Here is a 27,293-nt window from a genome sequence, read left to right on the forward strand (position 1 = left end):
GTGAGTCTGAGTGAACTCCGGGAGTTAGTGATGGACAGGGAGGCCTGGCGTGCTGCAATTCATGGGGTCACAAAGAGTCGGACACGACTGAGCAACTGAACTGATGTATGTATGAGTGGAGGTGCTCTTGTTGACTGATGGACTTCCCTGTCGGGTGGGGTCCTGGCTCTGCCTGAGGACCCTGGGCCCCATATCTGTAGACCATTTTTTTTCAGTCACTCTGTTCTTCTGTGGAGCAATCTCCCCATCTCCTGTGGAACTGGTACCTCAGGTCAGGGCACCTGACTACACTCTACTCAATATCGCCCTGCTCTCAACTTGGCAGCTCGCCCTCTACCCTTGCTGTGCTGGGCCCCCCTAAATCCTGGCCTCTCAGCCTCAGTTTCCCCACATAGTGAATCTTCTGTCTCCACTAGGAGGTGGGGGAGCACTCCCTCTCTTTGACAGACTCCACTGCCTCTCATTCAGGGTTGAGCTCAATGGTCCTGTTCATGGGAGTCTTCACTGATCCTCCTGACCTTGGTCTAACTCCCTCTTTCTTTTCCTTCCTAGCACTCAGCATTTTCCTCCTAGGTTGGTCTTCCCTGGTGGCTCAGACGGTAAACAATATGCCTGCAAGGCAAGAGACCTGGGTTCGACCCCTGGGTTGGGAAGATCCCCTGGAGGAGGGCATGGCAACCCACTCCAGTATTCTTGCCTGGAGAATCCCCTCGGAAAGAGGAGCCTGGCGGGCTACAGTCCATGAGGTCGCAAAGAGTCCGACAGGGCTGAGCAACTAAGCACAGCACAGCACAGGTCTCATTATATGTTTATTCAAGATTTCTCCCCCACCACTGCCCCCAGACCGCAAGTTCCATCAAGGCAGCAACTATGCCTCCTGTTCACTGCCAAGTTCCAAGAGTCTGGAACAATATTTACTGAATTAGCCCCTGAGCAAGTGGGAGATTTATTACAAAGTATGAGAGGGGTCCAGTGACTGGTTTTAGTTCCTTGTGGAAGGGCAACGTGCTATGTAGAATGTCAACTTTTTGATGATGGTGATGACTGATCTTTACTCTTCCGAGTAGATGCTTTCTCTGTCCCAAGACACAGTGATTGGTACTATTGTACCCATTTTACAGATGAGGGAAGCACAGGCTCAAAGAGGTCACATAGCTTGCAAGAGTAAAGGCCACGCTCTTGATCACCTCAGTCCAGTGCCCCCTCTCCAACTTTCCTAGCATTTTTTCTAACATATCTTCCTGAAAACATTTCAAACATACAGAAAAGTGCAAAGAGTGCTGCAGTGAACACCTACATATTCTCAGTGTGGATTCTACTATTAACATTTTACTCCACCTCTCTTGTTACCTATCTGTCCACTTAGCCATCTGTCTTATTTGTTGGTAACAGGTCAAATTAAGTTGTAAACCGTGGTCCATCTCACCCCTCGACATTTCAGTATGGTATCGTTCACTAAGGTGAAATGCCAACATCTCCCGGGTACCAGTTGATGAGTTTTGACAGGTGCACAGATCTGTGAAACCTGAGCTCCTGTCAAAATTCAGAGCATTAGAGTCATTCTAGAAGGTTCCCTTATGTTCTATCCCCAGTCATGAGATGTGCTCTGCAGTGACCGTGATGACTTTACAGGGGTCTCTTGCTGCCTGCCAGAAGCCCCCTTCTTGCCCTGGAGATAACTAGTTTCTTGTTCTCTGCCTGTTGCAGGAGCCTTGAACCTGAATAGTCCCTGGCTGATGGTCTCCACGGCTCACAGGCTGTACTGGCCTAACCGAGCCATGTTCCAGGCTGTGTTGGAGCTGACTCTGGGCAAGGCCTGGACCCTCAAGAATTTGGTGATGAACGTGGCCTGCAGGGGCCAGGGCCTCCAGAAGCAGGGCAAGATCCACGTCTACACCCCGGCTACCACTTACCTCCGGGTGCGCATGCTCAGCCACGCCCCCTGCCCACCCCCTTCACCAGCGGCCAGGGAGGCTGATGTCTTGTGGTTTAAATCTTGTGAGCAAAGGGTTAAAACTGAGGTTCGGGGGTTTTCCATACTGAGTCCCAGATGCATGAGGTCTGGCTCACTCAGTATTGACACTCTTCAGAGTTAGTTGCCAAGGGAATTTGGGAGAGTGGACCGCAAAATAAACCTCAATGTCTCATGTTCTTGCTTAGCAGCTGATACAGTAAAATATGAAAGTAGGTTGAGCTGGTACCTTGGAAACAAATAGATAGGAGGCTTTTGCCAAAACGCAGAATGATAACTTTGAGGACGGAGGTCAGTTTTATACCGCCTGCCGAGTGAAGCAGCATAGCAGAGTTTGGAAGGAAAGCAACCAGAGAAGGACTTCCATGGTGTCACACGTGGGAACCCGGTACATCAAGCCTCTCCCTGTGTTGGACATAGGGGAGGGGTGGTCCAGGCCTCACTTGGGCTCAGGAGGAGGCAGCTTGGTGGACATGTCTGGGGACAGCATGCTCCCCTAGAGGCAGGGGCCAGGTGGCGCCAGGGTGGACTCAGAAGGAGCAAGTGACTCCTGGCAAGGTTAGGGACCTCGAGAGGGCAGCTATGTGACAGATAAAGCCAGGGCAGGATGCAAGGAGGGGTCGGCCATCCCGCTCCTGCAGGTGACCCAGCCCAGGGGCGTGATGGTGGCCTGGCCTGGGAGAAGACAGCAGAGGCAGGTGGTCAGATTGCAGAACTTACTTGAAGGTGTAGATGACTGACTTGCTTATGGATTGGTTTGGGGAAGTGAGGAAGAGACAAATGACCCTAAGTTTTTAGCTCAAGCAGTTGTATAGCTATGGTTTTTCGAGTAGTCGTGTACAGATGTGAGTTGGACCATAAAGAAGGCTGAGTGCCTAGTTGATGCTTTCAAACTGCGGTGCTGGAGAAGACTCTTTGAGATTCTTTTGGACAGCAAGGAGATCAAAGCAGTCCATCCTAAAGGAAATCAACCCTGAATATTCATTGGAAGGACTGATGCTGAAGCTGAAGCTCCAGTCCTTTGGCCACCTGATTTGAAGAGCTGACTCATTGGAAAACACCCTGATGCTGGGAAGGATTGAAGGCAGGAGGAGAAGGGGCACCAGAGGATGGGATGGTTGGATGGCATCACTGACTCGATGGACATGAGTTTGAGCAAGCTTCAGGAGATAGTGTAGGACAGAGAAGCCTGGTGTGCTGCAGTCCGTGGGGTCACAAAGAGTTGGACACAACTGAGCGACTGAACAGCAACAAAGTTGTGTAGAAGCAGGTGCCATTTGCTGAAATGGGGCCCGTAGGTTCTGGGGGTGACCTGAGGTCAGTGATGCATGGGGTAAGGTCTTGGGAGGTTATGGTATTTGGCAGGAGGTTTGGTAATTCCCAAACTCCGTCTTGGCCCCATTACCTCTCCTCATGAGTCCCCTGAGGGAGCTGTACGAACAAGGGACAGAGGCCAGCAGGGCACAAAGCACAGCCTTGTTGCTCCTAGAGGGGCTTGGTGTTCCTAGAGGAGCTTGTGCCAAGGGCAATGGGCTGGGTACACAGCCCAGCACAAGGCTAAAGAGTTCTTCTTCCCCCAGCCCCAGTACAAGCCCAAAGAACACCTAGCTCCTCCCATGGCTCTGAAAACCATGAAGGTGATGCAGGGAGAGAAGGCTACCCCTCTGTCCTCTTGTGTGCCCTTCAGAGGTGGCATTGGAGGGGTTTTGAAGGATGAGTAGGAGTTCACCAAGTGGGACTGAGAGAAAGGGACTCCCAAGAGGAGGAAATCGGGTGTGCAAAGGCTTTGGTCAGCCTCTTCATCCTCATTGCAGGTTTCCACGGTGACAGCCTTGGCACAGAGCCTCTTTAGCAGCCGGAGTGAAATAGAATCAGCCTGGAGCGAAGCGGTGCAGAGCGAGATTCATGCTGAGAACAGCCGAGACCGTAAGATCCTGCGCTGCTGGTTGAAGGGCCCCCATCGGGAGCTGAACCTAACGGCAGCCTATAGGCACACGGAGCAGGTAGGGGTCCAGGTGGCCTGTGCTGGAGACTTTGCCATCGAGAGACCCTGAATCACATATCTGGGATGGGGAAGGCTACTAGTTTGGCCTATAAGCCTCCCCAAGCCTCAGTTTCTTCATCTATAAAAGGGACCCCAGCCATACTAGTGCTGACCCCGGAGCAAAGGTCGGCCACCTGGTACTGGACATCCAAGTGCTTCATCCCTGCTGGGCCCCTGGAGAGCTCTGGCCATAGCAGTGTGCCTGTGCAACCTTGAGGTCTGATGGTGTGGAGGCTGAAGCCCATTTGATCAGCCCTTCTCGGTGGTCATTCCTGGGGTGATGAATGGGCAGTGGGGGCTGCCCCTGGAGACCCCCAGGGCAGGATGTTTCGCAGCTTGGACCCTCCGGGCATCCCTCCACATCAGCCTGGTCCTCATTGCAGCCATGGAAGAGTCATGTATCGCTGACGGCTCTGGGGACCGGTGCCAGGGGCCATCCTGAGGGCCTGCAGCTGGAGGGCGTACTGGAGGAGCTGGTTCAAGACAGGAGCTTGTACCGGAAGCAGGGAACCTTCTCCCTTCTGTATGTGTGGCCCCTTCCCCTGGGCTGCTTCCCCTGAGGTGTGGTGCTTGCCCGGGTCTCCTGTTCTCCAGCATGGAGGGTCACCAGGGAGTGGGGTGTGCCACGTGGCCTGGAGGGGCCCAGACAGAACCCAGAGCTCGGAGACGAGCCCCCTCCCTGAAAGCCCCCACGTCCCTCACCCCCTTTCATTAGTGTGCCGAGGTGGGCACAGAAAACAGTCTCATCACCCCAGGCTGAAAGCTGCTCTGGGGGAACCATTTCAGTTCCTGGAGGCACAGCTGGTTGAAAAGCCTGTTCTTGGGGGGTGAACAGCACGGGGTTGGAGTCAGAAGACCCAGCCTAAAGTCCAGGCTGTGTGCTGACCAGCTGGGGGTCCTTAGCCATCTACTGTCAGAACAGCAGCGGTAACCCAAAACTAACAGCCACTGCATTTGCCAAGGTCTCATCCATTTTTTAATCTCATTTATATTTATTGAGCACCTACTGTGTGCCAGGTTTTCCCTGGTGGCTCAGATGGTAAAGAATCTGCCTGCAGTACAGGAGATGCAGGAGACCTGGGTTTCATCCCTGGGTCCAGAAGATCCCCTGGAGACGGGAAATGGCAATCCGCTCCAGTATTCTTGCCTGGAGAATCCCATGGACAGAGGTGCCTGGCAGGCCACAGTCCATAGGGTTGCAAAGAGTCAGACACGACTGAAGGGACTTCGCATGCATGCACATAGACAAAGTCTTTTTTAAAAAAACATTTATTTGGCTGCCTCAGGTCTTAGCTAGGCACACAGGATCTTGGTTGCAGTGCACAGGCTTCTCTATTTGCGTTGCTCGAGCTTCTCTCTAGTTGTGGCACGCCGGCTCAGCAGTTGGAATGTGAGGGCTTAGTTGCTACGCAGCGTGTGGGATCTTAGTTTCCTGACCAGGGATCAAACCCACATCCCATGCTTTGGAAGGTGGATTCTTAACCACTGGACCACCAAGCTAGTCCCCTGTAACAAAGTCTCAACTCTGCAAGACAGTGACAGGCTCCTGGGGCACAGATGTCCTCTGACCGTGCCAGCCGCTTTAATGGCTTCGGCCTGTTCCCCACTCTCCACGCCAGGCACCCCTGGACCGTGCCCCTCCCGCAGCGCATCCTCCTGCAGGAGACCTTCACGGCCGACAGGCGGCACCAGCGTTACTCCCTGGAGACCAGGGTGGTCCTCGGTGCCCAGGAGGAGACCCTGCAGACCGTGGTCCTGGGCTACCAGGCCGGGCACCCCTATGTGAGTGGACTCCAGGGTTCAACGGGGAGGGGCTTCCATCTGCCTCTGACCCATCTGTGTGTGTGTGTGCACACACGTGTGCATGTGTGTGGTTGTCTCTCCCAGGTCTGCGCGGGCCTGACCCACCCGTACGACGGCATGGCCATCCCCAGGAGCTTGGACGGGTGCGTGGTTTTGTGGAATCGGCACGTGGTAAGTGAGGATCCCAGAGCTCTTTTCACCCCAGTGGTCCCCGGTTCAGGTTGCCATCTTCTCTCAGCTGGACGAAGCAAACGGAGAATTCCGGCCTGAGTTTTCTGTTCTGCTGTCTCCCTAATTCAATCTACTTGAGAGCCCGAGGGAGTTTTTCAACACGCCAGCATAGTCATTGTCGCCCCCTTACTTAAAAACCCTCACCTGTTCCCTTGGGAGAAACACCCCAGCCCGGACCCTGTGCTAGTCCGAGACCGTGATTGGGACTTGTCTGCTTTTTTATCCTGAGAGCCGCAAGGCCTGGCGCACAGTCAGTGCTTAAATGAACAGCTGTTGGCCTGGTGCCGTTGAAAGCCCATTCTAGGACTCCCCTGGCGATCCAGTGGTTAAGACTCTGTGCTTCCAGTGCAGGGGGCACAGGTTCAATTCCTGGTTGGGGAAGTTCCACATTCTGCGTGGTGTGACCACAATTTTAAAAAAAGAAAGAAGAATGCATTACATACCTCATTTAGAGCAGGGGTTGATCAAGTTTTTCTCTGAAGGACCAGATGGTAACTATTGTAGCCTTTGCAGGTCATACAGGCAGTGTTGCAACTACTCATCTCTGCCTTTGTAGCTCACATTGTAGGAAACACACAAATGAGTGGGCACAACTGTGTTCTGATAAAATGTTTGCTGTGGGCTGAATGTTTGTGTACCCACCCCCCTCCCCAGATTCATATGTTGAAGCTCTAATGTGATGGCATTTGGAAGTGCGGGCTTTGGGTAATCAAGGTCGTGAGGGTGGAGCCCTTATAATAAGATTGTTGTTCAGTTGCTCAGCTCTCAGTCATGTCCGACTCTTTGCCATCCCATGGACTGCAGCCCACCAAGTTTCCCTTCCTTCACTATCTCCCAGAGTTTGCTCAGTCTCATGTCCATTGAGTTGGTGATGCCATCCAGCAGTCTCATCCTCTGTTGCCCCCCTTCTCCTGCCTTCAATCTTTCCCAGCATCAGGGTTTTTCCAATGAGTCGGCTCTTTGCATCAGGTGGCCAAAGTATTGGGGCTTCAGCATCAGTCCTTCCAATGAATATTCAGGTTTGATTTCTAAGATGGACTGGTTTGATCTACTTGTAGTCCAAGAGACCCTCAAGGGTCTTCTCTAGCACCACAGTTTGAAAGCATCAGTTCTTCTGTTCTCAGCCTTCTTTATGGTCCGACTATCACATCCATACATGACTACTTGAAAAACCATACCTTTAACTATACGGACATTTGTTGGCAAAGTGATGTCTCTGCTTTTTAATACACTGTCTAGGTTTGTCATACAGCTTTCTTCTAAGGAACTAGTATCTTTTAATTTTATGGCTGTAGTCACTGTGTGCAGTGATTTTGGAGCCCAAGAAAATAAAGTCTGTCACTGTTTCCGTTTTTTCCCATCTATTTGCCATGAAGTGATTAATCTTAATGATAAGATTAGTGTCCTTCCAAAAAGAGGATCAGAGCTGAGCTTTCTCTCCACCATCTGAAGACACAATGAGAAAATAGCCATCTGCAAACCAGCAAGAGGTTTCTCACCAGAACTCGTCCATGCTGGCACCTTGGTTTTGGACTTCCAGTCTCCAGAACTGTGAGATGTAAAATTTCTGGTGTTTGAGTCACACAGTCTGTGGCATTTCTGTTATAGTAGCTGAAACAACTTGATTTGCAAAATCAAGCTGGCCAGTTTTTTTTTTTTTCCCCCAGTCTGTAGTTTTTAACCCCTGACTTAGAGGGTCTTGGCATTTGTCTTCTAGGAGTGAAACTTGTTTTTGCCTCTGTGCCCTTAGCAAGTCATCTTGTGTCTCTGGATCTCAGTTTCCTCTTCTGTGCAGTGGAGACAGCAACCCTCATCTCTTACGCAGTGTTATGAGGATCGAAATGGAGTACAGTGATCTTTCTTGAGTACTTGTTGTGCAGTTGCTAAGTCATGGCTGACTCTTTGTGACCCCATGGACAGCAGCACGCCAGGCTCCTCTGTCCTTCACTGTCTCCTGGAGTTTACTCAAACTCATGTCCATTGAGTCAGTGATGCCATCCAACCATTTCATCCTCTATCACCCCCTTCTCCTTTTGCCTTCAGTATTTCCCAGCATCAGCATCTTTTTAGTGAGTGAGCTTTTGCATCAGGTGGCCAAAGTATTGGAGTTTCAGCTGCAGCATCAGTCCTTCCAAGATTGTACTTGGGTACAATCTCGAGTACTTACAACATGGCTATAGGCCCTCATCCAAGTCTCCTTCCTGACCCCTCTAGGAAAAGACGCTCCAAGAGATGATCCTATTCTCCAGCAAGCATGTATTGAGCATCTCCTGTGTGCCGGGCCCTGGAGAAGGAAGACAGTGGTGGTTTCTCCCTTGGGGATATCCACAGGTCTGGGGCTGGAGCAGGGCCAGCTGCTGTACATGGAGAGAGACCTGTGTTTCTGGGGCCTCACTCCCCTGCCTGTCAAACTGGGCCGTGAGCAGCCCCCGGGTTTGGGAGTTGGAGGTCCTGAGGGGAAGCCATGGGCAAGATGACGGCCCAGAACACCTGCACAAATGTTTCCCAGGGGTGTGTCCTGTTTTCTAAACCGGAGATTGCAAAATGGCGAATGGGCCAAATCCAGCCTGCAGATGTGTTTTGTTTGGCCTGCTTAGCATTTAAATTAAAGGAAAAAAAGTGTCAACATTTAAATCAGAAGATTTGGAATAAAACCCAGATCTCTGCTTCTAATTATAAAAAATTGGAAGATCTGACCCACTGGGCCTGAAACCCCACCTGACACCAACAGGCTAGAACCAAGTAGGTGGGGATCCTTTAATTTAATTTAATTTGACTGTTCTTTCTAAAACCTTGTGTACTCAGTCGTGTCCAACTCTTTGCGACCCCATGGACTGTAGCCCACCAGGCTCCTCTGTCCATGGGATTTTCCAGGCAAGAATACTGGAGTAGGGTGCCATTTCCTTCTCCAGGGTTTTAAAACCATATCTTTGTTTAATGACACACATTTTTCACTTCTCTTGGACCTTTGTTTCTTCCTCCTCCATCCTGGCTCTGAAATAAAGCTGTGTATTCTTTGAGAGACGTTCACCAATGATAAAATTCTAGTGGCAAGACATTTTTTAACTTCTCAGTCAGCACAGGTGGGAAAAGATGGCAGCCTGCTGCTTGTACTTAGCATGTGGCAGAAGCGAAATGGTTGTTGAGTGAATAAGTGATTAACTCTGTGTATGTATTTCCTGTTGCTGCTATAATAAATTGCCACAAACTTAGCAGCTTAACACAGCAAATTTATCTTACATTTCTTGAGATCTGAAATAAAAAATGGGTTTCACTTGGCTGAAATCAACATGTTTCCAGGATTGCATTCTTTCTAGAAGTTCCAGGGGAGAATCCTTTTTTTTTTTTTTTTTTTGCTTTTTCTAACTTCTAAAAACCACCCATGTGTCTTGATTTATGGTCCCTTTCTCTGTTTTCAAAGGTAGCGGAGTAGCATCTTCCTCTCTCTGACTGTGACTCTCTTGTCTCCCTCTTATATGAATCCTTGAGGCTTCCCGGGAAGTCCAATGGTTAAGACTCCATGTTTTCACTGCAGAGGGCACAGGTTCAATACCTGGTCAGGGAACTAAGATCTCACGTGCTATTTGACCAAAAAAAAAAAAAAAAAAAACCAATACAAACCAAAGAAGCCTTGTGATCAGCTCATTGGATAATCCAGGATAATCTGCCCATCTCAAGATCCTTAATTATAAAATCTCTTTTGCCCTGTAAGGTAACAGATTCCCAGAGTTCAGGGTTCAGGACATGGACATTTTGGGGAAAGTGGGTATTTTTCTGCCTGCCAGAAATTAAACATTCTTCTACTTCGCATGGCATTGGCCTTGGGGTTTCAGGCTATAACTACAACTAGTGATTCTGCATTCATCTAGATAATTGTTGAGCACCTACTATGCACCTGCGCCATGCTGAGTGTTACAACGGCAGCAGTGACTAGAACAATCACCCTTGTGAATGAGACACAGGCCCTCAAGCCTACCCTGCTCGCCCCACCTGTGGGCGCTGGAGTTTACCATACACATCAGAGACCCCCCCCCGTGTACCTGCCCTGCTTTCTTTCCTGTGAGTGGCGCAGTGTAGACTGCTTTCACCCATCAATCTTGGGACCACTTTGATTGCTGGGTTCCGAGGGTGGCGTCTGCAGGCACTCAGAGATGGGGAGTCCCCTCTCTCAGGGCCGTGGGTTCTTGTACAGGCTAAGAACAGAGGTGTCGAGGCCACTCTGAAAGTCAACCAGAAAGTCTTGCTGCACCTGAAGGCTCTGCACCATGACAGATCGCGGCATGGTGAAGTCTGGCATAACCTGGCCCTGGACGTGGCTCACTCCTTCCAGGTACCCATCCCTGGACTGGGCAAATGCTGGTTGGTGACCTCCAAGTAGAGCTTGACTGTTGGCGAGAGTGAAAGGTCCTGTCTGTTCTTTCCTAGCTGAGGTTTCCCCAGGCCCTGAATGTGGACGGGGACATTGTCTTCAGACAGAGTCACAAGGGAGCATTTGACTGTGGTGTGGATGCACGAGCTACCATCAACCGCAACGTCACGTCCCAGGTCAGAAGACTGAGTTCTGCCTCCTAGCTGAGGGAGGAGGGGATTTAATGTTAGCATGTGGGTGTCCTGTATGGGAGGTGGCAAGGTGGCCCTGGCAAGCTGATAGCACAGGCTTTATTTGGGCAGCGTGCATATGATGAATCAGGGTGCACCACTGTGACAAGAGTTTGCTTTACTGTGAAAGTTTATTCTGCAGTCATGTCACAGTTCGTTGCGGGTCTACTCCACACAGTCACTCAGGGACCCAGGCTCCCACCACCCTGTGGCTCTGCCCCAGCTGGCTAGATGAGGAGAAAGAGAGTGAGAATTTTGCAAGAGGTTTTCATTGGTCAGGCGCATAACTAATTCCACTGGTGGGAACTCATCACTTGACCCCCACCCAGCTGCAAGGGAGGCTGGGAAATGTAGTTTAGCCATATGTCCTAGAGGGAAAGGAAGTGCATTTTGGTGAATATATAGCAGCCACTGTGGGTATATTCATTAATTCACCATATATAGATAGTGTCTCTGCTGCATGCCAGGCTCTGTACGATGTACTGGGACTGCACGGATGACTGTTTCTGTTCCCATCTCCAAGGAGCTTTCAGGTTCAAATCCTAGCTCCACTGTCGACTTGCTGTGTGACCTTGGGTAAATTATTCAACCTCGCTGAGCATCAGTTTTTCCTCCTGTGAAGAAGGATAGTAATACCAGCCTGTGAGAGCAGGGGTGATGATTGAATAAGATGATTGTAAAACCAACTTCCCAGTGCCTGGTTCATAGTCAGGGTCAAATAAATGGCATCCGTGAACACAGGAGGCATGAGCAGACACCGTGGCAGGGGGAGGATGTGGTCTGCAGTCCGAGAGCTGTCCTCTCAGCCCCGTGTCTGGGGCCTCACTTCTCAAGCTTCCAGGTAAGGCAGTCTCCATAAGATTTAGGCTGAGAACTGTCCTGAAAGGATGGTGGCTTCAGGCGTCTGCTGTGGGGCCTGGGTTTGGGACATCTCTGGGATGACCTGTCCCTCCTCAGTGCCCAGCCAGCCGCCTTCTTGGGTTCTGCATCTCACTCTTTGCTCCCTCTGACCCCCTCACCCCTTCTCTATTTCCCCCTCCCAACAGGTCTCGGTCCAGCTGAACGGATCTGACTCCCATTCGGTGGTTTCCTTCCAGCTCAGACGTCCCCGTGGACCCATGTTTCCTCCAGACTTGCAGGTACAGATGGTGGTCTCTTCGGGATGACCTCAGTTACCTGCCAAGTGTTGTCTTTGAGCAGCCAGCTTGCTGGGAGATGGGGCGGAAGGAAGGGAGGATGGAGGGGAGGGAGCAGGGGGAGGGTCACACCACGATGCTAAGCTTAGCCAGACAGCCCCTCCAGAATCAAGAACAGATGGGAAGGAGATTTCCAAATCCGTCATTTGGAAGTGATTGCCCAGGCAAGAAGGGTTTTCAGCTCCCTGGAGGGTGAAAGGATCACATTTCACCCTTGAAAATGGAGAGAGGCAGAATTGTCCTCAAAACCCTGCCCTGTGGTTGGGTCTGGAAGAAACTGTATGAGCCTTCAGAATGGCTTTTTAGATCCCAGAGTATTTTGCCCAGTGTGGGGTAGAAACACATAGGGTTTCATTCTCCAGGGAAAGGAAGAGGCAGAGAGAGGCGTGCAGGTGGGAGGGCTGTGCTTTGCTCCCCCAGGCCCAGCTCCATAGAAAGTCCCCCACCTTGGTTACTTTGAGAGTATGCCGTGTACACAGGAATTAGGCTGCGGGCTGGGGACATGGAGGTGTAGGTGGGTAACCCCCACTACGATGAGGACCAGAATTTGATAGCAATTTTTAAATGCCTGCTGTGGCCTCAGTCCTGTGCCTGTGGGTTTTGACAACTTGAGGGGAGCCCCAGAAGGGCTCTGAAGAATGGAAGCTGATCGGTCTCAGAGGCGTGTTTTCGCATGTGTTGGTATCTCTGAAATCAGGATGTGTCTTCAGACCCACACTGGTTCATTGTCTCATCAGCAGCCTTTTCACTTTTGAGATGTATAAAATCATGGCACCTGTCAGACTGGAAAATGTGCCATCACCGAAGTCAGTTATAACGGGAGCTGATGGCCCTTGAATGTTTGCCGTGTGCCAGGCTCTGGTCTCAGCCCTTGACGTGGATCATCTTGGGGATGCCTCGTGGTGCTGCTGATCGGCATGTCACAGATGAGACTCTGAGGCACAGAGAGGTGATGTGCGCTGTGCAAGGTCATGGAGCGCATAAGTGGAGGGTCTTGGATGGGCACCCAGGCAGTCTGGACGTGGAGCCCAGTGTGGCCCCAGCACTCATGGAGAGGGAGGAGGAGTCCTGCTGGAACCTTGAGTGCTGGGTCACCTAATGGATTCAGGCTTTATTATTACTTTTTTAAAAATTAGAGTATAGTTGATTTACAATGTTGTATTAGTTTCAGATGTACAGCGAAGTGATTTAGTTATACACATGGGTTGGGAAGATCCCCTGGAGAAGGGAACAGCTACCCACTCCAGTATTCTGGCCTGGAGAATTCCGTGGACTGTATAGTCCATGGGGTCGCAAAGAGTTGGATACGAATGAGCGACTTTCACTTCATATATGTATATATATCTCCACTATTTTTTAATGTTTTTTTCCCATATAGGCCATTAAGAGTATTGAGTATATTATTACTTTTTAAAACAGCAGGAGCCTTTGCTCACATTATCTCTGTGTTTGAATGAGGGCTGGGCCTGGGTGGCAGGAACCCAGCCTTCTTAAACCCATCCCCCCCAAAACATCAGGTATCCCTTCACTGATGTTTCTCAACCTAATTTAATTACTGCATCCCCGACCAAGGAGGCTTGTTAGACACTTTTCCCCTAATCGTCCGCTCTATGAAAATTTAAGTCCACACATGTCCTGTTTTTCTGTTGTGTGCGGATGCATATCTGTGCCTTGTATAAGAAGTTATTTTTTTTTAACCAAAGCCCCCTCACAAGAACCAATTATGCATTTAAAGCAATATTGCCCCTGTTGAGAATGCATGCTCCACAAGACCTCTCGGGCCCACAGAGTCAATCAGAGAAGACACGGTGTACCCTGGAAGTTCCCAGCCTCAGCTGCACGTTAGAAGCAGGTGGGGGCAGTTTTATTAACAGAACATACCTGGATTGCAGCCTGGAGATGCTGAGTTGATTGGTTAGGGCGTCCCAGGCACTCTTTTAAAAAATTAATAAATCTCAGTTTTTACAGCAGTTTTAGGTTTACAGGAAAATTGAGCAGAAAGTACGGAGAGTTCTCACAGACCCCTATTCTCCACACGGTTTTCCCACTTATCGACATCTTGTGGGACTTCCCTGGGGGTCCAGTGGTAGACTGTGCTTCCACTGCTGTGGGGTGCTGGTTCGATCCCTGGCCGGGGTCTGAGATCCTGCATGCTGCATGGCTTGGCCAAAATAAAAAAATAAATAGAGAAAAGGAGAATGTTTAAAAAATAAGCCAAACATCTTGCCTTCGTGTGGTACATGTGTTAAAATGAAGGGACCAATATTAATTCATTATGAACTAAAGTGCATCATTTACGTTAAGGTTCTCTCTTTGCACCATACATTCTGTGCGCTTTGCCAAGTGCATAATGTCATAAATCAGCTTTCACTACGTCATACACAGTAGTTTCACTGCCCTAAAGATCCTCTGCGATCCCTCCGTTCCTCCTTCCCTCTCTCTTACCCTCTGGCCACCCGTTAGCATTTTCTGTATTTTTAGTTTTACCTTTTCCCCTGGAACATCATACAGTTGGAATCATTCAGTTTGTAGCCTTGAACTGAAAGGTTGGTTTGTTTCATTTAGAATGTGCTGTTACAATTCCTTTGTGTCTTTTCACGGCTTAATAGCTCATTTCCTTTTATCACTGAATACTGTTGCATTGCATGGGATACACTGCTGTCTATCAATTCAGGTAGCGAGGGGCCAGGCATACTTGTAAAAGCTCCCCATGCGACTGTAACGTGCAGACTGGGCCGGGCCAGTTTCTACCCTGTAGTGGGGGAACCAAGGCCCAGATCAGGAAGTAGGCTTCAGATCCTACAGAGCTGGTGGAAGAGTGGGCCTTGCCGCTCACACCCTACTCTTCCCCACATCACCCTGGGGGCCTGGCCAGGCCTTTGCTCCAACCTCACCCCAGATGCAAAAGTGAAGTCGTTCAGTCGTGTTTGACTCTTTGTGACCCCATGGACTGTAGCCTGCACCAGGCTCCTCTGTCCATGGGATTTTCCAGGCAAGAATACTGGAGTGGGTTGCGATTGCCTTCTCCAGGGGATCTTCCCAACCCAGAAATCGAATGCAGGTCTCCTGCCTTGCAGGCAGACGCTTTACCCTCTGAGCCACCAGAGAACTCACCCCAAGTGTGGCCTCTCCTTATGCACCAGACATTCTCCCCTTTGACCTCCAGAGCTTCTAGGGGTTCTCTGGGCCCCAAGGAGCACTGTGAGCATCCTTTTTTGTAACTGAATTGCTCAGGGGTCTTCTGCTCCCCGTAGCAACCCTATTTCAGGCACAAGCATGAGTTTTAGAGCCAGGCAGGCCCAGGTTGAATATGTGAGTCTCTGAGCCTCACTTTCTCCATTTGTAAGACAGAAATCCCACCTCATAGGTAGTGGGAAGGACAAGATGATCCTCTGTGCCTGGGCAAGGAGCTGGGGTCAGGGCAGGCTTCCCCCTGTTCTTCCCTCTGTCTTATTTCTCTTCCTGAGTATTTGCTGTCCACTGTGTTTGGTGATGCTCAGTGCTGGAGTGACTCGGAAAGACTTCCTGGAAGAAGAGGCCCTCCTGCATACCCAGCTCCCACAGACTCTTCCTGTCCCTCCTCTGCTTTTTTTTTTTTTTTTTAATAGTATCTTTTAAAAAAGAGGGATTCCCCTGGTGGCTCAGATGGTAAAGCATCTGCCTGTAATGCAGGCAGATCCCAGGTTTGATCCCTGGGTTGAGAAGATCTTCTGGAGAAGGGAATGGCTTCCCCATCCAGTATTCTTGCCTGGAGAATCCCATGGACAGAGGAACCCGGCAGACTACAGTCTATAGGGTCGCAGAGACTCGGACATGACCGAGTGACTAACGCTTTCACTTTTACTGTTTTATAAAAGTATGTATTTATTTATTACGTGGCTGTGTTGGGTCTTAGTTGTGGCACGTGGTGTCTTCCTTGTGTCATGGGAGATCTTTCTTTGCAACACGAGGATCCTCTACTTGAGCTGCAAGGGCTCAATAGTTGTGGCTCGCATGCTAAGTTGCTCTGTGGCATGTGGGATCTTAGTTTGTCCCCTGCATTGCAAGGTGGATTCTTAACTACTGGAGCATCAGGGAAGAACCCCCAACACCCCTGCTTCTGAACGCTGTCCTCTTTCCCTGCAGGTGCAGGCGGCTGCCGCGCGCTACAGAGAGCGCAGCGTCAACGGCTCCCTGTCTGTGCACGTGTCTGGCGAGGAGCTGGTTCTGCTGGAGGCCAGTGCTAGACAGGACAGCCGAAGGAACACCCGGGGCTGGGGTATGAGTGTCCTCCTACACCAGGAGATCCTCAGAGCCCCCAGGGCTCTTCAGCTGCAGCTGTCCAGCAAGGTCGCCCCAGCCAGGTGAGCATCCCCAGGCGGCTTCAAGGAGGGAGGGGGCCTCTGAGGTTGAAGGACTGAAGTCCTGGGAGATGGGAAATCATCACCCAGAAGTGCCCTCTGGGACCATCGCTGAATGGGGTGGGACCATCCGTGCCATTCTTGATTTTAAGGCTTGAGGGGGCAGAAGGGAGGAGACATTCAATTTTCCACTTTGATCTATTTTCCTTTCTTTTTTAGTTATAAGAGCATTCACAATTGTTGTTAAGTTGCTAAGTTATGTCTGATTCTTTTATGATCCAGTGAACTGTAGCCTGCCTGGATCCTCTGTCCGTGGGATTTCCCAGGCAAGAATATTGGAATGGGTTGCCATTTCCTCCTCCAGGGGATCTTCCTGGATCTGAGGTTGAACCCGTGTCTCCTGCATTGGCAGGCAGGTTCTTTACCGCCTAGCCACCTGGGAAGCCTTATTCCCAAACTTCAAAGGGTTTGAGGTAGATTATGAAAATGTACATTGTTCTAGGTCAAGAACTGGCAAACTTTCAGGAAAGGACAGGATGGTAAATATTTTTGGATCTGCGGGCCACATGCTCTCTGTGGCAGGTATTCTGCTATTGTAGCACAAAAGCATGCTAACAACATGTAAATCAACGCAAGTGGCCAAGTTCTGATAAAACTTTATTTACTATACAGATGGGCTGGTTTTGGCCCACAGCTTGCCAATTCTTATTCTGGGTTTCAAAAAAAAAAAAAATACATGAGGAAATTAGGTTGAAGGGAAGGAAAAATGGGAAGATGATCAAAGTGGCATCAGTAAACGAAATGCGTGCCTTTTTCTAGAGTGGAGCTGATGATTTGACTCTGAGCTTCCTAGCAGCCAGGGAAAAGTAAGAAACCAAACAATGGCATTGTTTGTAAATAGTGCCTTTCCTTAGGGAAACACACACACACACACACACACACACACCTGTGTGAGTGTGCACCAAGGAAAGCATGGCTGATCTTGTCCCTGGTCTTGGTATTCCCATGGAAAGCATCTCCCATGGTGTCATATATAGAATATACCATGTGGGACTTCCCTGATGGTCCAGTGGTTGAGACTGCACTTCCAATGTAGGGGGCATGGGTTCGATCCCTAGTCAGGAAAGTAAGTTCTTACATGCTTCATGTGTGCTAAGTCACTTTAGTCATGTCTGACTTTTTGCAACCCCATGGATTATAGCCCGCCAGGCTCCTCTGTCCATGGGATTCTCCAGGCAAGAATACTGGAGTGTGTTGCCATGCCCTCCTCCAGGGAATCTTCCCTGTTGAGGGATCAAACTCAGGTCTCCTGCAGCTCCTGCGTTGTCAGTCAGGTTCTTCACCACTAGCACCACCTGGGAAGCCTTACGTGACTTGAGTCAAGAAAAGAAAAAAACCCAAACGAAAAAAACACACATGTGGGTGATTGGCACCATGTCACCTGCCCCGATTCTCCAGGAATTTTAAGAGCAGGCTTCCTGGGACTGTTTTGTCCCTCGTCCCCACCGTAACAACATAGACTGATAACTCACTAGCAATGTCGGTTCAGCATCAGTAGTTCCACGCTTTCCTCCACTTTACAGAAGGAGAAACTGAGGTTCAGGGAGTTGTGTCCTTGTGCAAGGCCCCACGGTGAGTGGGCAGCAGCCCTGGGATTCAACCTCACATTTGACTGACCTCAAAGCCCGTGATCTGAGCCCTCCATTACACTGCATCCCTGCGGGCTGAGGGCCCAGGAAGGCGATCCCATGATGGGTCTGAACATGGGGTTCAGGAATTCGTATGGCCAGACTGGCTTACTTGAAGGGGAAAAACACCATTTGCTGCAGAGATAGCTGCTGATGTTTTCCACGCCCCCATCACTTTCCTTCCTAGGATCTGGCTGTTTTCCAAAGCCCTGCTGGACCAGAGCACAGTGCAGCTCTTCCTCAAGGCCTCTGAGGAGCAGAGAGGAGGCCGGGTCCTGACCCTGCGGAGCCAAGCCCGGCACACAGTGGCTGCCTGGGCAGCCCTGCCCCGTCTTCTGACCCTCGTGGGCGTGCTGAAGCAGAAGGAGGTGCTCAGAGAAGGTGAGAGCCCGGGGAGCACTATGGGATCGTGGGCAAGCACCCTCTGTGGATCCTCCATGTAGATGAAATCCTACACATACTCAAGTCCACAGATGCGCTGTTCCAGCATCACACACACTCGTGATGCTCTTTGGTCAGCAGTTAGTACCTTGGACTTCACTGGGGGCTCAGCTAGTACAGAATCTGCCTGCCAGTGCAGGAGACTCCAGAAATGCAGGTTCAAACCCTGGGTCAGGAAGATCTCCTGGAGGAGGAAATGACAACCTACTCCAGTATTCGGGCTTCCCTGGTGGCTCAGAGGGTAAAGAATTTGCCTGCAATGCAGGAGACTGGAGTTTGATCCCTGTGTTGGGAAGATCCACCAGAGAAGGGAATGGCAACCCACTCCAGTATTCTTGCCTGGAGAACTCCAAACACAGGGGTACTAGCAGACTAGTCCTTGGAGTCACCAAAGAGTTGGACACGCCTGAGCAAGTAACACTTTCAGACTAACACTTTCAGAGTAACACTTTCAAAATGAATCTTCTGCTGTCTAAATACTAAACAGAGGGAGTGACTGGATGAGACATGTGGGACTGAGTAATTTTCTTTTTGGAGGGTGGAGTACAAACTGGTTTTGTTGTGTTTTGAGATTAATTCATATTGTCACAAGTAGCAAATGTCATTTCTCCGTTGTAGTCCATTGTATGAATATCCCATGATTTCTTTGTACATCTTACTTTTTTTTTTATTATGCAACACATTTTAAAAATTGAAAACCAAACTAAACAGGCTACCTTGTACAGGACTTGTCAGAGCCTTAACATGCTAATGGATATTGGAAATATCCAGGAAGCAGGGCTGAGTGCAATGTTCCCTTCTAACACTTGTTTTATTTTTTGGCTGTGTTAGGTCTTTGTTGTGGCATGTCGGCTCTTCATTTATGTCATGTGGGCTTTATAGTTGTGGGACGTGGGCTTAGTTGCCCCTCAGCATGTGGGATCTTAGTTCCCCAGTTCAGTTCAGTCGCTCAGTCGTGTCCAACTCTGTGTGATCCCATGGACTGCAGCCAGGCTTCCCTGTCCATCACCAACGCCTGGAGCTTGCTCAAACTCATTTCCATTGAGTTGGTGATGCCATCCAACCATCTCGTCCTCTGTCGCCTCTTTTTCCTCCTGCCCTCAATCTTTCCCAGCATCAGGGTCTTTTCCAATGAGCCGGTTCTTTGAATCATGTGGCCGAAGTATTGGAGCTTCAGCTTCAGCATCAGTCCTTCCAATGAATAGTTCACCAACCAGGGGTCAAACCCACATCCCCTGCACTGGAAGGCAGTTTCTTCACCCTGGACCACCAGGGAAGTCCCTCTAACAATTTGTTTTTCTTCCCGTTTTATTGAAATATAATTGTCATGTAGCACGATATTAGTTTGTGTACAGAATTGTGATTTGACTTACATACATTAGGACATGATAATCACAGTAGGTTTAGTGAACATCCATCATCTCATTTAGACACAAAATTAAAGAAATAGAAAATTTCTTATGGTGAGAACTCTTAGGATTTTATACTCTTAATTTTCATATATGACATAGAGCAATGTTAATTATATTTCTCATATTGTATATTACATTCTTCTGTGGGAGGAAATGGCAACCCACTCCAGTATTCTTGCCTGGGAAATCCCATGGACAGCGAGCCTAGCAGGCTGCAGTCCATGGGGTCTCAAAGAGTCAGACAGGACTCAGTGACTGAGCATGCATATTACATTCCTGCCGCCGCTAAGTCGCTTCAGTCGTGTTCGACTCTGTGCGGCCCCATAGACGGCAGCCCACCAGGCTTCCCTGTCCCTGGGATTCTCCAGGCAAGAACACAGGAGTGGGTTGCCATTTCCTTCTCCAATGCATGTAACCTCTTTATCTTATAACTGGAAGTTCGAACCTTTTAAAAAATGTTTTATAGTTGATTCACAATGTTGTTAATTACTGCTGTACAGCAAAGTGATTCAGTTATATATACCTTCTTTTTCTTATGTCCTTTCCCTTATGGTTTATCATAGGATAGTGAACATATAACATAGTGACATATTGTTGTCACTAATCACATAACATTATATGATGTTATATGATATATCCATCTCTGCTAACCCCAAGGTCCCACTCCATCCCTCTTCCAGCCCCCTCCCCTGACAACCACAGATCTGTTCTTACGCTCTGTGTCCGTGATTCTCTTTCTGTTTTGCCTTGGCTGTTGTTCAGTTGCTAAGTCATGTCTGTTTCATGGATAGGTTCATGTGTGTCATATTTTAGATACAACATATAAGTGATATCATTTGGTATTTGTCTCTCCCTTTCTGACTTACTTCACTTAGTATGGTAGTGTCTGGTTGTATCTGTGTTGCTGCAGATGACGTTGCTGCTGCTGCTAAGTCGCTTCAGTTGTGTCTGACTCTCTGCGACCCCATAGACGGCAGCCCACCAGGCTTCCCCATCCCTGGGATTCTCCAGGCAAGAACACTGGAGTGGGTTGCCATTTCCTTCTCCAATGCATGCAAGTGAAAAGTGAAAGAAGCCGCTCAGACGTGTCCGACTCCTAGCGACCCCATGGACTGCAGCCTTCCAGGCTCCTCCGTCCATGGGATTTTCCAGGCAAGAGTACGGAGTGGGGTGCCATGTTATTTTGTTCTTTTTATGGCTGAGTAGTATTCCATTCGGAGAAGGCAATGGCACCCCACTCCAGTACTCTTGCCTGGAAAATCCCATGGACGGAGGAGCCTGGAAGGCTGCAGTCCATGGGGTCGCTGAGTTGGACACGACTGAGCGACTTCACTTTCACTTTTCACTTTCATGCATTGGAGAAGGAAATGGCAACCCGCTCCAGTGTTCTTGCCTGGAGAATCCCAGGGACGGGGGAGCCTAGTGGGCTGCCGTCCATGGGGTCGCACAGAGTCAGACATGACTGAAGTGACTTAGCAGAAGAAGCAGTATTCCATTGTATGTGCACCACGTCTTCTTTCTCCATCCGTCAGTGGACATGTAGGCTGTTCCCATGTCTTGGCTCTTGTGAACAGTGCTGCTGTGAGCTTAGGGGTGCATGTGTCTTTTTGAATTATAGTATTGTCCGGATATATGCCCAGCAGTGGGATTGCTGGATCATATGGTAATTCTTTTTTTAGTTTTTTGAAGACCCTCCATCCTGGCTCAAAACTGCACAGTGGCTGCACCAACTTATATTCCCTCCAAGAAGCGTGTACATTTTGATGGCCTTCATCCAATACCCCATCCCCCACCTCTGATAACCATAAATGTGACCTTTTTTAAATTGAAGCATATTATATAAGTTACATGTTGAGCAGCATAGTGACACAATTTAAGGGTTATGCTCCATTTGAAGTTATTATAGAATATTGACTATATTCCCCATGTTACATGATATATCCCTGTGGCTTTTTTACTTTGTACATAATGGCTTTTACCTCTTAATCCTCCATCCCGCTTCCCTCTCCGCCCCCGCCCCCGGTAACCACCAGTTTGTTCTGTATATCTCTAAGTCTGTTTTTCTTTTCTGTTATATTCACTAGTTTGTTTTAGTTTTTAGATTCCACATACAGGTGATATACAGTGTTTGTCTTTCTCTGGCTGACTTATTTCACTTGGCATAATACCCTCCAAGTCCATCTGTATTGTTGGAAATGGCAAAATTTCATTCCTTTTTGTGGCTGAGTAGTATTCGTGTGTGTGTGTGTGTGTGTGTGTGTGTGTATTATGTCTTCTTAATGCATTTGTCTGTTGATGAATGAATTGCTTCCGTATCTTGGCCATTGTAAATAACACTGCTATGAGCATTGGGATACATATATCTTTTTGAGTTAATATTTTCTTTTTTTTTCTTTTTGGATATATACCCAGGAGTGGAATTGGTGGTTCATGTGGTTGTTCTATTTTTAATTTTTGAGAAACCTTCATACTGATTTCCACAGCAGCTGCACCAATTTACATTTCCCTCAGCAGTACACAAGGGTTCCTTTTTCTCCACATGCTTGCCAACATTTATTATTATTATTATTATTTTGATGATAGACATTCTGCCAGATGTGAGATGATATCCATTGTGGTTTTAATTTGCATTTTTCTGATGGTTAATGATGTCCAGCATCTTTTCATGTGCCTATTGGCCAACCTGCATGTCCTCTTTGGAAAAATGTCTACTTAGGTCATCTGTCCATTTTTTACTCAGATTGTGTGGTCTTTTCTTGATGTTGAATTATGTGAGCTGTTTATGTGTTTTGGATATTAACCTTTTATTGGTCGTATCATTTACAAACATTATCTCCCATTCAGTAGATTGTCTTTTTGTTTTGGTGATGGTTTCATTTGCTGTGCAAAAGCTTTCAAGTTTAATCAGAGTCCATTTGTTTATTTTTGCTTTTATTTCCTTTGCTTTAGGAGACAGACTCAAAAAAATATTGCTACGATTTATGCCAGAGTGTTCTGCCTATGTTTTCCTCTAGGAGTTTTATGGTTTCTGGTCTTATATTTAGGTCTTTAATCCACGTTGAGTTTATTTTTGTATGTGGTGTTAGACAATGTTCTACTTTCATTCTTTTACACGTAGCTGTCCGATTTTCCCAGCACTACTTATTGAATAATCTCATTTTTTATGAGTTTGTTTTTGAAATGTAATTGACCTACAACACTCTTAGTTCCTGTTACACAATATAGTGACTGGATACTTCTGTATGGTTCAAACTGATCACCAGGATGAGTCTAGTTAGGATATGCTACCATACAAAGATATCACATAGTTATCAGCTACGTTTCCCATTCTGTACATTTTATACCCATGACTCATTTATTTTGCAACTGGAAACTTGTAGCTCTTAATCGCCCTTACCTATTACCTATTACCCCGGCCCACCTCCCCTGTGGCAACCACCTGCTTATTCTCTGCATCTTTGACTCTGTTTCTGTTTTATGTTTGTTCACTTATTTAAGATTCTATGTATAAGTGAAATCATATAGTATTTGTCCTTCATAATACCCTTATGTTGTTGAAAATGGCAAGATGTCATTCTTTTCATGATTGAGTAGTATTCCATTATGTATGTATATACTGCATCTTCTTTAACCATTCATCTATCAATGGACACTTAGGTTGCTTCCATGTCTTGGCTATTGTAAATAATGCTGCAATGAAGGTTCAGTTCAGTTCAGTCACTCAGTCATGTCCAACTCTTTGCGACCCCATGAACTGCAGCAAGGCTTCCCTGTCCATCACCAACTCCCAGAGCTTGCTCAAACTTATGTCCATCGAGTTGGTGATGCCATCCAGCCATCTCATCCTCTGTTGTCCCCTTCTCCTCCTGCCTTCGATCTTTCCCAGCATCAGGGTCTTTTCCAAGGAGTCAGTTCTTCACATCAGGTGGCCAAAGTATTGGAGTTTCAGCTTCAGCATCAGTCCTTCCAATGAAAAGTCAGGACTGATTTCCTTTAGTAATGAAGGATATATTCTAGATTTCATTTAGAAATGAATGATTTCATTTAGCAATGAAGGTGGGGTGCATATATCTGTTCTAATTAATGCTTTCATTTTCTTCAGATAAATACCCAGAAGTGAATTTGCTGGACCACTTGGTAGTTCAATTTTTAACTTTTTGAATTATACTGTTTTTCAAAGTGGCTACATTGAATACTTTTTATTTTGACATGATTTCAGACTTAAAGAAAAGTGATTACAAAGAATCCCAGAGGCTCTTTACCTGGCTTCACCAATTATTGACATTTATCACAATTGCTTTATCATTTTATTCTCTTTTTCGGTCTCCCTCTGTGTATATGTGTGTATAGAACCTTATTATTTGCATACAAATTTTTTTATTTTTGGCCACATTGCACATCATGCGGGATCTTAGTTCCCCAACCAGGGATCAAACCCACACCCCCTGCAAAGGAAGCATGGAGTTTTTAACCACTGGACTGCCAAGGAAGTCCCTAAAATTTTTTAAATTCTTGAACTGTGTTTTAATAAGCTGCAGACGTAATAGTTCTTCACCCCTAAATAGTTGTGTTTATTTCCAAAAAAATAAAGACATTATTGTACATTCTTCAATACAGTTCTTAACTCAGAAAATTAGCGTTTATATATTGCTGTTAGCTACAGACTTTATTGTGATTTCACTGGATGTCCCAATCATGTCCCTTATAGTAAAAGAAAATCCTGAATTGTGCTTTACATTTAGTTGTGTTGTTTCTTTGGTCTCTTATTCTGGATCGGTTCTTCTGTATTTCTTTCTCTTTCATGATCACATTTCAAAGGGTGCAGGGCAGTCGGTTTGTGGAATATCCCTCATGTGGGCTTTGCCGGATGCTTCCTTACATGGCTACTTTCAAAAAAGCCTTGTTGGCAGGGTGCCACCTGGTGTGAGTTTGTCCCTATGCTCTTGGCGACATCAGTCTCGATCATTTGGTTAAAGTGGTGTCTGCTAACTTTCTTCCCTGTTAAGCATCTTTTCCCTTTGTATGCTAACTTCATAAAACAAGTTGAGAAGTACTTTATTCCCTTCTGTTTTCTGAAAGAGCTTGTGCAAGATGGGTGTGAACATTCCTGTAATTGTCTGATGGACGCTACCAGAGAAGCCATCTGGAATTTTCTTTGTGGAATTTTTTTTTTTAGAAAATGAATAGATTTATAAATCTATGTGTATTTTCTATTTCATCCTTATCATTCTGTGTAAATTCTGTTTTTCAAGGAATTTGTCCATCTCAACTAAGATGTCAGCCATATTTGTAGTGGTTTATTATATGTATTATAATCTTTTTAAGGTATCTATAATGATACCTTCGCTTTTGTTCTTGACGGTCGTTATTATGTTTCGTCTCTCTCTTCCTTATTAGTCTAACTAGGATTTTGTCAATTTTTTTTATCTGTTCAAAGAACCAAATGTTATTCTTTTAAATGTTCTGTTATTTTTTTCTTGTTGTCTCTTTTCAATTCCACTGACTTCAGACATTATCTCTATTATTTCCTTTCTTACACTTAATTTGGGTTTACTTTGCTGTGCTTTTTATGATTTATTTATGGCAGATCCTCAAGCCATTGACTTTTAGACCTTTTTCCTTTTCTAATATAAGCATGTAAAACCATACACATTACTTTAGCTGCATCCCACAAAATTTGATGTTGTGTATTTTTATTATCATTTATTTTAAAATATTTTCAGATCTCTCTTATGATTGCTTCTTTCAGCCATGCATTTGAAGTCTGTTGCTTAATTTCCAAATATTTGAGATTTTTCTAGATAGCTTTTTAATATTTAATTTCGTTATGGCCAGAGGATTTCTTCTGTAGGATCAGTCCTTTAATATTTGTTGTGACTTGTTTTATAGGCCAGTCTATATCTATCTTGTGAACACATCTTATGCAATAAAAAGAATTTGTATTCTGTAGTGTTGTTGGGTGTAATGTTCTATAAATGTTAGTTAAGTCAAGATGCTTGGCTGTATTGTTCTGATATATACTTTTACTGAATTTTTTTGCCTGGTTATTGTATCAAGCAGAGAAAGGTGGTAAACTTGCCGACTATGTGGGTTTCTCTAGCTTGTTTCATTTGGTTTTTGCTTCATGTATGTGCATGGCATACTGGTATTAGGTGTATAAGCATATGTGATGATTATTCTTAGTGGCCAGATTTATCCTTAGGAAATGGACTGCTGTCTCTCCCACAGTTCTTTGTCTCGAAGTCTATTTTGTCTGATGTTAATGTTGCCACTCTTGCTTTTTCTTAGCATTTGTACTATATATATATTTCCATCCTTTTTCTTCCCACATATTTACTTCCTTAATATTTAAGGTACGTTTCTTATAGCCCACATACAGTTGAATTTTGCTTTATATATCTAGTCTGACAGTCTCGGCTTTTTTATAGTATTTAGTTGATTTATGTTTATCATGATTATTGATATGATTAGATTTATGTCTACTATTTTGCTGTTTTGTTTTCTACTTTATCATATACTTTTTCTTCCTCTGTTATTATTTTCTTTTGCCTTCTTTCTGATAATTTTAAGAATGTTTAGAACTCAGTTTTAACTTATCTATTCCTCTTTCAACTATGCCTCTGTATATTCTTTCACATTCTACTTAACAGTTTCTGGTATGATTTCTCTTCAGTATGAAGAATCACCTGTAGCATTTCTTGGAAGGCTGGCTTGCTGACGATAAGTCTCCTTAATTTTTATTTATTTGAAAAGGTCCTATTTTGCCTTAATTCTTAAAGTATATTTTTAAAATGTATATTTCTTGACACATTTGGATAAACTTTCATATTTGCTTCTTCAAAGATTTCTTTCTGACCAGTTCTCATTGTCCTCGTCTGTGGTTTCCAATTGCACATGTTTTAGAAGTTTCTGCATTGTTCCACAGATCTCTGAAGCTCTGTTGATCTTTTTAGTCCTTTTTTCTTTGCTTTAAATATCTATCAGGCTATCTTCAAGTTCACTAGCTCTTTCTTCTCCAAACACCCCCAATAAAAAATTTTTAGATTGTCCAATAATTTTTTTCAATCACAGATTTAATATTTTTTAGTTCTAGAATCACCACTAGGTTATTTTTATTTCTGGTTTTCATTCAATACAAGAGTATTTTCCTTATATTTTCAAACATGGTTATAAGAGCTGTTTTAAAATCTTTGTCTGCTAATTCCAGTGTCAAGATCATTTCAGGTTGATCTCCCTTGACTATTGATTGCCCTTTCTCTTAAATGTGATTTACATTTTACTATTTCTTTGTACTTTGAATAACTTGAGATTGTATTCTGGACATTTTAAGTGATGTTAAGACTGATTATTTTCTATCTCTCTGAAGAGTATTATTATTTAAAAAAATTTTTTAGCATGCAGTAAACTTGGCTGATCTCAAAATCTAGACTCTGTCTTTCTTCTGGTGGGCTGCAGTCGAAATAATTTTCAACTCTTTTATCTTAGCAGGTCTGCTTAGAAGTCTGTCCCACCTCAAGGATTAGCTTTGGACAGACTTCATACGTAGAATTTGGGATTCTCCCCTGTG

General features: G+C 46.3%; 1 protein-coding gene across 3 annotated transcripts in view; it reads left to right on the forward strand.

Moving 5' to 3' along the window:
• LOC102408196 overlaps positions 1 to 27,293 on the forward strand; it is a 181,301-nt gene that overhangs the window by 96,458 nt on the left and 57,550 nt on the right. For all 3 annotated transcript variants that reach the window (XM_045164286.1, XM_045164285.1, XM_045164287.1), the window contains exons 29-38: positions 1,708 to 1,919; positions 3,787 to 3,975; positions 4,400 to 4,539; positions 5,636 to 5,798; positions 5,904 to 5,990; positions 10,243 to 10,380; positions 10,476 to 10,595; positions 11,696 to 11,788; positions 15,971 to 16,188; positions 18,061 to 18,254. In XM_045164286.1, coding sequence (XP_045020221.1) covers positions 1,708 to 1,919; positions 3,787 to 3,975; positions 4,400 to 4,539; positions 5,636 to 5,798; positions 5,904 to 5,990; positions 10,243 to 10,380; positions 10,476 to 10,595; positions 11,696 to 11,788; positions 15,971 to 16,188; positions 18,061 to 18,254 — 1,554 coding nt within the window. The remainder of the gene's footprint in view (positions 1 to 1,707; positions 1,920 to 3,786; positions 3,976 to 4,399; positions 4,540 to 5,635; positions 5,799 to 5,903; positions 5,991 to 10,242; positions 10,381 to 10,475; positions 10,596 to 11,695; positions 11,789 to 15,970; positions 16,189 to 18,060; positions 18,255 to 27,293) is intronic.

Source organism: Bubalus bubalis, chromosome 24, assembly GCF_019923935.1.
Source record: "Bubalus bubalis isolate 160015118507 breed Murrah chromosome 24, NDDB_SH_1, whole genome shotgun sequence".
NCBI lineage: Eukaryota > Metazoa > Chordata > Mammalia > Artiodactyla > Bovidae > Bubalus > Bubalus bubalis.